An 8,972-nucleotide genomic window follows, 5' to 3' on the forward strand; every position below is an offset into this window, starting at 1 on the left:
TTGTGTGCCTAGGGAGCTTCCCATTTCTTCCATTACCAAGGTCATCGTTATCCTGAGTTCGAGTGTCGATGACCCTCGAGGGAGGGTACTCAGGCTGTGGTCTCGAGCCTTCGAGGTGATCTTCCGAGATGCCTTAACAACGAGAAATTGGCACCTCTGATTTCACCGTATACAGATAGTCCCCACATTTCTTAGAGAGGAGCGACAAGAAATGATTTTGACATCCGACTCTTCGGTCTCCCTATGATGGCGTCATACTGATGGTATCAACTTGTGACGTAAGCCTTCGCGATAACCGAGGCATCTCATGGACTTGTCTTTTTAGCGTCATTCAATGCGCTGCTGATTCCCATTCTTCAGAGCAACAATACTGCCGTGCGCCTGTCGATCCGTCTTTCAAAGACATTGATGGCATTGCTGGCCACACTATCATCCCCTATAAATGGGGGCATTTCAATAATATCTTTTTATTCAAGTGCTTTTCAACATTCTTCCATCCCTTTCTTCTCATTATCCTTATCCATTACTACCCGCCATGTTTGGGGTCTCTGACCTTAAGGTCTTATGGCGGCGTTCTTATTAGCCATGCCATGGCCTTTTGCCTGGGCTTTCCTGTGCCGAGAAAGATCATACTATCTCGTCGCTATTGTTGTTATTTTTACGGTTATTACTGCTGTCGTCGTTGGATCGAGGTGATGAGATAAGGGGGTCGACCTGTTTTGACTTAGGAGGACGTTTGGACTCTACACCACTACTCGGGAGAGTGTTCGGACTATACACTGCTGCTCACTCCCCTACCCTGGCCTGGTGTGGCACTTCATCCCTCGGGTTTTTTTCCCAAGGGATAAAATAGCACAACTGGCTGTTAAACTTGCACGGCACAATGTCCCGGAAGGTGGACTTGGAGTGGCCGTGCGAGTGGGGTTGAGGCCCGCCGAATCTTCAACCTTTGGCTTCGAGGGTCTATGTCTCTTTTTTCTGCCTCTTCTGCATCACTTTCCTCTTCTTTATCTTCCCACTTTCCTCTTCTTCATCTTCTCCCTCAGAGATATTGCTCTGTGGGATTGAGATGGGAACCTAGAGGAGGTGGTGGTCGAAGATATTACCATCGAGGATGCATGCTCGAGGAGACGGTGCTCGAAGATGCTGCTGCCGAGGATGCACCTTCAAGAGTAGACTAGGCTCTGGGCTTTTACCATATGTGTACCCTTTCGCTTCTTTGTTTCTGAGTAAGGACCCTTTGCAGGCTATTGTAATCAGACATAAAGACCCCTTGTGGGCTTTTGTAGCCAAATCTTTTTATGAATACAATGAAGTTTCTGCAATTTTGTCTTCGATGTTTGCTGTATTCCTCTTTATTTAAATTTATAGAGATTCTGAATGTACGAATCTACCGGTTGGTGCCAATATCGAGCCCATATGTGAGTGGTTTTTCCCGATTTTTGATCGATCAGTATGGCTTCTCGTAGAGTCCTTCATCATTCCTTGGATCGAGCCTAGATCGGGCCGTTAAACTTGGGTCGTCGGGACCTTTACTTCGAGTCGAATGAAAGTATCGCTTTGGGTCTTGAAACTGTGATTCATCACTTATGCTCCACAGTAACCTTTGAGGGGAGACTTGTTCGGAGGCCCGTGGGTAGGGACTGCCTTTGAACTTTCGATGGAAGTCCCCGAGTGGAGGTTCACTCAAATTCGGGCCACCTGAAAACTTGCTTTGAACTTAGTGTAGATAGCCTTAAGGCGCTGTAGATAGATCCCGGAAGAGTGTTTGTCCGAGTTCAGACGGTACCCCGGGGCCAAGCCCATACGGGTGGAGCTTAAGTGCTTATTTCCTTGGAGCCGAACTTTTTTTTGATGGAGGTCCTCGAGGTCGGGTACCACCTAGGGACTGACGATGACGTCGTTTGCCTTTTAGAGCCTGACTTCTCTCTGATGAAGGTCCTCGAGGATAGGTACCACCTCAGGACCGACAAGGTGTTTTTTGGCTTCCTAGAGCTTGACTTCTCTCTGATGAAGGTCCTCGAGTTCGGGTACCACCTCGGGACTGGCGAGGGTTGTTTTGGCTTCCTAGATCTTGACTTTTGCCTGATTAAGGTCCTCAAGGTTGGGTACCACCTCGGGATTAGTGAAGGTATTTTTGGCTTCTTAGAGCCTAACTCCCTTTTGATGGAGATCCTCGAGGTCGGGTACCACCTTGGGACTGGCAAAGGTGTTTTTAATTAGCTTTGAGGCAGGGGGATCATCGCCGTTTTTTCCATATATATACAAGGATATTTTTGCCTTTTTGGAGATCCCACCATTTTAAGTAGTTGCCCTTCTTTTTCCGTGTCAAACCTTTCATCATTTTAGTTCTAATGTACTTGCACAAATTCCCGCTTTAGTTCTCTAGTTTTGCCATAGCCATTACTGCTGCATCGGGGTCTGCCCGACAGAGAGGGGAGAGCTCCGCCTCTGGCATTCAGGACCAACAAGAGTATTCCTCAAAGATTGCTTCTTCGATAGGAGAAGAACATCTTGGGTTAGTGACAAAAGACTGCGTATGGGGGAAAATGTAGTGTTACAGATACTTTCCCCGGGTGAGGGCATCACGGATTGTGCCGATGGATTCTTGAACGTGTACACATATCGTTTCACACTAGGCCCCCTTGATAGAGTTGTGCTCGACTTTTATTTAGAGTATCGGGTTACCTTGGCGCAGATTCATCCGTCATTTTGGCGAACAATATTGATGGTGAGATTTTTCGCGGAGAAGGCGGGGCTTGAATTTACGCTCAATCATCTTATTAGGCTGTATCGGCCCTTTCATCATCGAGGTCTGCTAACCTTATGATGCCGATCGACCACGCCCTTCATTGTTGATGATGAGGAAGATGGAGACCGGGAGTGGATGAGTCACTTTGTCCGAGTGCGGACCACTGACATTATCCCAGTGGAGCTTATGCCATTCCCTGATGAATGGAACTATACACGTAAGTGGTGCATTTCGTGCCTTCACAGTTTTGCCTATGGCGAAAACTGGTTTCGTAATCGTGCCCTCTTTTCTTTTTCTACAGTGGTTTCACGGGCACCGAATGACCTTCCTGATTTGTCACATTGGGTCCGAAAGTTGGCAACCCACTCAACCTGTGATGAGCGCAAGTGGCGAGCTTTGTCCTGGGGCAGATGGGAAGTAAAACATCATGGTGAGTGCTGTGCTATTCTTTCCTCTCCCTTCCTTTATTTGGAGAGGCATTTTCCCTTTGTGCGTATTAAACTTGCTGTTGTAGGCATCAGAGAGCCTTTTAAGGCTATGCCACACTCCTTTGGAGAGGGAGAAGGGTTGCCAGCCCCCGGGCTAAAGAATGACAACAATAAGTAAGAAATGCTTTTACAGGGCAACGACGCTCAATGCAAGGCAAAATGGGACCGGGGCTTCAGAGCGGAAGCATCATCCAAGTGAGCCGCGTCCGCGGTTCCTGGTTCTGGAAAAAGGGTTTCTCCGTTGTTGTCGCCTTCTTTTTTCGTCGACAGTACTTCAGGAGATACTAGAAACCCGGGGTCGCATACACCGAGTGACCGTGCCTCGACCGGAGTCGACTCTTTTAGAGCTGAGGGAACTGGATTGGCAGGTGTGTGCTCGGCCTTCGAGAAAGCTTGTCGGCTTCACTTTGCGGTGAGTTTTGGCACAGGCCTTTCGAGCTTCGTGCCTTCCCTTTCTTATTGGGTTTCCTTTTGCAGGCCTCCGACAAGCTTAAGTCGGGGATGCTTCGTCATGAATCCAGGCTGCGGAAAGCTCTAGATGAGGAGAGATCCTTTAGGCTCCTTTGTGATGAAAAGGAGGTTGAGTTGGTATACTTGCGGTATGAGGTGGGCCGGAGCTTGAATTATGAGAGCTACTTGAAGAAGTAGGTAATTTTCCGTTCCGATTGAGCATGTATTCTGCCTTTTAGTTTTCGAGGCTAACGCTTTATTTATTTCAGTTGTAGAAAAGTATGGAGGCCCTAGAACGCCTTCAGGATGAAGTTGGCCGGGCTAGGCGTGGGCATGATGAGCTAAAAGCTCAGGCGGAGGCTCAGGCTTTAGAAAGGAAGGATGCTCTGGATAAAGTTCCAGCTTTTGAGGCCCAACTTAGCTTAGCTCGTGACAATGCTTCAATTCAGATAAAATGATTACGAAGCTTGAGTCCGAGCTTTCAAAGGTCAGGGCTGAGATCGTTGATGCTCGGACTAAAGCTATAATGAGCCGAACTAAGGCTGACCAGGAGATGGCAATCTATTCAAAGGATACTGTCGATGCTGAAGCTGAGCTGAGAAGGATCCTCGACCGCGAAGAGAGGATTGAAGAATAAGCTCGCTGTAAATCTCGAAGAAAGACCCTCGAGGAGATCCGTGCTAGGGGTTTCACCCTTTCGAAAGAGTTGGCGCGAGCGAGGGCGGACGAGCGTGATGCTCGGTTACTTTTGCCCGATACTGAAGAAAGCGAAGATGAGGCAAGCAGGCCGTATCCCCCGTGGGGGCATAGACTTTGCCATCTGCATGTAGCATTTTCATAGCATATTTGTAGATGGATATTGTGTTTTTTTTTGCATATGTGTATAAAAGAAAACCTTGTGGCTTTATTTCTTTTGTATATCTTTCTGTCTTGAATTTGGCCAGGTGAACTAGTCTTTGAGTTGGTAGGAATCCTTAGAGTCGTGATATGGCCCTGGGGCTCGTTAGGCTAGTTCGTAGGCTCTTACGCGCTTGGTCGATGCGACCTTTTATGTGGGATGGCAAAAATGTGATGGGTTTTCAATGTCTTTGCCTTATGCTTCTTATGTTTTGATGATCTAACAAACTTATTGTCAAGAACCAGATAAAGAACCTCACCCACCTGGAATACTCTTCAAATGAACAATGTTCAGTCTGATCTCCAGCAAGTGAGTGAACAACCACAAAGAGGAACACAACAGGGACTTGGTCCCTTAGGGTTATCCGACAGAAGTATAAGTCAACTATACAAATAGAATGTAACTGCAGATAGTGACTATCTGCAACTGGTACAAAGAGGAACACAACAGGGACCTGGTCTCTTAGGGTTCTATGACAGAAGTACAAGTCAACTATACATCTAGAACGCAACTGCAGAAAATGATTATATGCAACTGTACATGCGACAATGCAGCAGACAATGCAGCAATCATTTCTCATTGGAAAGAAGTGTGTGCCAAGATTTGACATCACCATTATGATGTCTTTTGTAGTATAACAACCTGGTACAAGGCACAACACTTTCGTGTGCATTCAGTGATATTCTCTCAAGCATAACAGTGTTCATCTGGCATTGAAGTCACTAGTGTGTGTTAAGAACAAGAAGACAACTCCACTAAGAATCAGTTTCATAATGAGTTTATGTATATCCGTAGCTGAGTTGTAATCTTGTTATCTGTTCTTCTTTGTATCTCCTATCTTGATTTCTTAGAAGCTTTGTCTTAGGAAAATCAAAAATCTGTAAACTTCTAAGTTTATGTTGTGACTAGGTTTAGTCATAAGTTTAAAGTCTTTATAACTAGAAGAGTCACAAAGTGGCTTGTGATGAGAGCATCACAAGTTAGTTGAAGTCTTTGTAATAGAGTTATTACCAAGTGGCTTGTAATAGTGAGATTGCAAGTTAGTGAAGTTAAAAGTCTACAAGTGTAGGTCGTGGTTTTTTGATCCCCTTGTATGGGATTTTCCACGTAAAAATCCCTTGTCTTCTTTACTTACAATTTTATTAGCATTCTCAACTTAACCTCATAGAGGACCAGGTACTCTACTATTTGGTGGACTCATACAAACTAACAATTGGTATCAGAGCGGGTTCTTTCTAAAAGGCTAACACCTAGAAAGGATCTCAATGGCTGCTCCACCGAACGTTGAGAAAGGAGAATCAACCTACAGACCTCATAGATTCAATGGTTAATACTACAGCTGGTGGAAGACTTGCATGCATAATGGCCGAAGATTCAGAACTGTGGGACATCATCTGTGATGGTCCACATGTTCCTATGTAGAAGCTTGAAGAAACTAGACCAATGGCGCCGAAAGACAGAAAAGAGTACAACGATATTGATAGAAAAGCCGTAGAAAAGAACTACCGTGCCAAGAAAATCCTGGTATGTGGCATAAGACCCGATGAGTACAATGGAGTCTCAGCTTGTGATACTGCTAAAGAAATATAGGAAGCATTGCAAACCGCACACGAAGGAACTATTCAGGTTAAATAGTCCAAGATTGACATGCTCACCACAAAGTATGAGCTCTTTAGGATGAATGATGATGAGTCTATACAGGATATGCACACCAGATTCACCTCCATCATAAATGAGCTTCATTCACTTGGAGATGTTATTCCTAGAAACAAGCTTGTAAGAAAAATCCTCAGTGTTCTACCCGGTTCTTGGGAAAGTAAGGTAAATGCCATCACTGAAGCTAAGGATCTAATTAGTAATCTGAAGACATACGAGATGAAAAGAAAGAAAGACAGTGAAAGGAGAGAGCCGAAGAAGGAAAAAAACCTGGTACTCAAGGCTGAAAGTAGTGACTCAAGTGATAAAGATAGTGATATGGCCTATCTTACTAAAAGATTTCAAAAGATGGTTCAAAGAAATGGTGGTATACCAAAGAGGGTCAGTTCAAGTAAGGCAAGGAACAATGATCTCTGTCACAGGTGCGGAAAGCCAGGGCATTTCATCAAAGACTGTCCACTCGTGAAATAGGAGCAATACAAACAAAATCCTGACAAAGCAGCAAAAAGGAACCTGGTTCCAGACAAATGATTCAATCGAAAAAGTGCAGCTGACAATATTATGAAGCAGGCTCTTTCTAATTGGGGAGACTCCTCCAGTGAATTAGAAAGGGAACCAGATGCAAAAAACAATTCCATGATGGCAGTGGAAACTGAAGCAACAAAGTATGACTCACTGTTCGTGCTGATGGCTCAGTCTGATGAGGATAAAGAAGATGAGGTAAATTTCAGGGACGTTCAGAGAAATCTGAAATTCTACTCTTCTAAGAAATTAAGGTCATTAGCAAATGTTCTAATTGATGCTTATTATAGCCTTGATAATGATAAGGAGATCATGACCATAGAACTAGGAGAAGCTGAACAATCTAGAGATGATCTGGTGGTCTGTGTAGTGGACCTTAAAGAGACCATAACTAATCTTGAAAAAGAAAAGGAAGCTCTAAATGAAAAGATAACTAGTGTAGAAAATGAGAGAGATGACCTGATGGTAGCGGTTGATGACTTAAAGGAAACAATAGAAGGTCTCAGTAATGAGAAACACACTCTAGAAGAAAAAATTTCAGCTACTGAGCATGAGAGGGATGATTTTTAGTGATAATCACTGACCAAGAGGAAACCATTGAGGGACTCAATAGAGAACATAGGACTGTGAGTCTTGGGAAAGGGAAGGAAGTAGCTAGTGAGACACACATCAAGATTGAACATGAATTAAATGATGTGAAAACTAGTCTATGTGGTGAACTTGAGAAAAATCAGCAACTTCAAGCTTAATTGGAGAAAGTAAAAATTGATCTTGAGAAATCTCTAAAGTGACCTAATCCTTAGATGCTGTGACTGGCATGTATTTGAATAATAGTGGAAACAGGCAGGGAATCGGGTTCCAAAGGGAGAAAACTTCTTACAACCCTCACAACAAGTACGTCACTGTTCCTGATAACTGGCTGTGTACCCACTGTGGGAACAATGGGCACTTCATAGAAAATTGTCAGGCCAGGGTTCAATCAATTCAGAAAAACAAAGTGTTTACTGACAAAGTGACTACTAACAAGGGACTAGGTACCAGTCGCAAGAAACGAATATTGCCTGTATGGACTAGAAAAGCCATAATCCATCCCTTTTATCATAAAAGCGACCCAAACTAGTTTGGGTTCCTAAATCTAACCCATAATTTGCATGTAAAAGGAATGGTAATAGGAAGCGGACTGCAATGAACCAAGGACAGTGGATGCTCAAACCATATGACTGGAACCACCATAGATTTCTTCTCACTGAAAGCCCTGCAGGAAAGGAATGTATCCATTGAAAAAGGAAAGGGTACATTCTCAGTGTTGGAAAAGTTGGAATTCTCTCTATCACTCAATTGAGAATGTGTACTATGTGGATGGCCTGAAGTACAGTCTGCTGTCTCTTAAATCTGCGATAAAGGAAACAAAGTAGAGTTCTTATCAAAAGAGTGCACATTTACCAATCTGGTGACTGGCAAAGTGGTCTTAGTGGCCAAAAGAAACAAGAACATCTACGTTGCTGACTTTGAATCTTTACAAGTTGGTGATATGAGATGCTCGAGGTCAATTAATAATGACGCAGAACTTTGGCGTGGAAGATTGGGGCATGCAAGCTTCTCACTTCTGAATAAATTGATTCAGAAGTACCTAGTTCATGGTCTGTCAAATTCAAGATTCACCTGGACACTGGTTCTTAGAACAAGGATGAGACTTTCGAAGTGTTTAGGGCCTTTGTCAAGAAGATCCAAGTGAAGATAAAATTAAAGGTAGTATGCGTCAGATCTGACCATGGGACTGAATGTGACAACGCCAAATGTGATGAGCTTGTAACAAAAATGGAATCACACACAACTTCTCAGCACCAAGGACTCCAAAGCAAAATGGTGTTGCTGAAAGAAAGAATAGAACTCTGGAAAACATGGCATAGACAATGCTCATCGACAATGGAATCGCGAAGAATTTCTGGGCAAAAGCAGTAAATACTGCTTTCTACTTGGTGAACAGGTGTACGACCAGGTCCCTCATGAATCAAAACCCACTATGAGCTAGCAAATGGAAGAAAACCAAAGACAACTTATCTAAGAACCTTCTTGACTGAAAATGCTATGTTCTCGACAACGGAAAGGACTAACTTGGGAAGTTTAATGCAAAAGGCGATGAAGGAATCCTTTTAGGATACTCCCCACAAAGAAAAGGCCCCAAAGTCTACAACAAAGGGCACAC

General features: G+C 43.9%; 1 protein-coding gene across 1 annotated transcript; it reads left to right on the forward strand.

Moving 5' to 3' along the window:
* The first annotated feature begins 6,031 nt into the window (after window positions 1-6,031).
* LOC104235183 (uncharacterized) lies at window positions 6,032-7,336 on the forward strand. The gene is made up of 3 exons (XM_070173241.1): window positions 6,032-6,112; window positions 6,410-6,625; window positions 6,815-7,336. The coding sequence occupies exons 1-3, from the start codon at window positions 6,032-6,034 to the stop codon at window positions 7,334-7,336; spliced, it is 819 nt and encodes a 272-aa protein (XP_070029342.1).
* The last annotated feature ends 1,636 nt before the right edge of the window (window positions 7,337-8,972 follow it).

Source organism: Nicotiana sylvestris, chromosome 4, assembly GCF_000393655.2.
Source record: "Nicotiana sylvestris chromosome 4, ASM39365v2, whole genome shotgun sequence".
In the NCBI taxonomy this organism is placed as follows: Eukaryota; Viridiplantae; Streptophyta; class Magnoliopsida; order Solanales; family Solanaceae; genus Nicotiana; species Nicotiana sylvestris.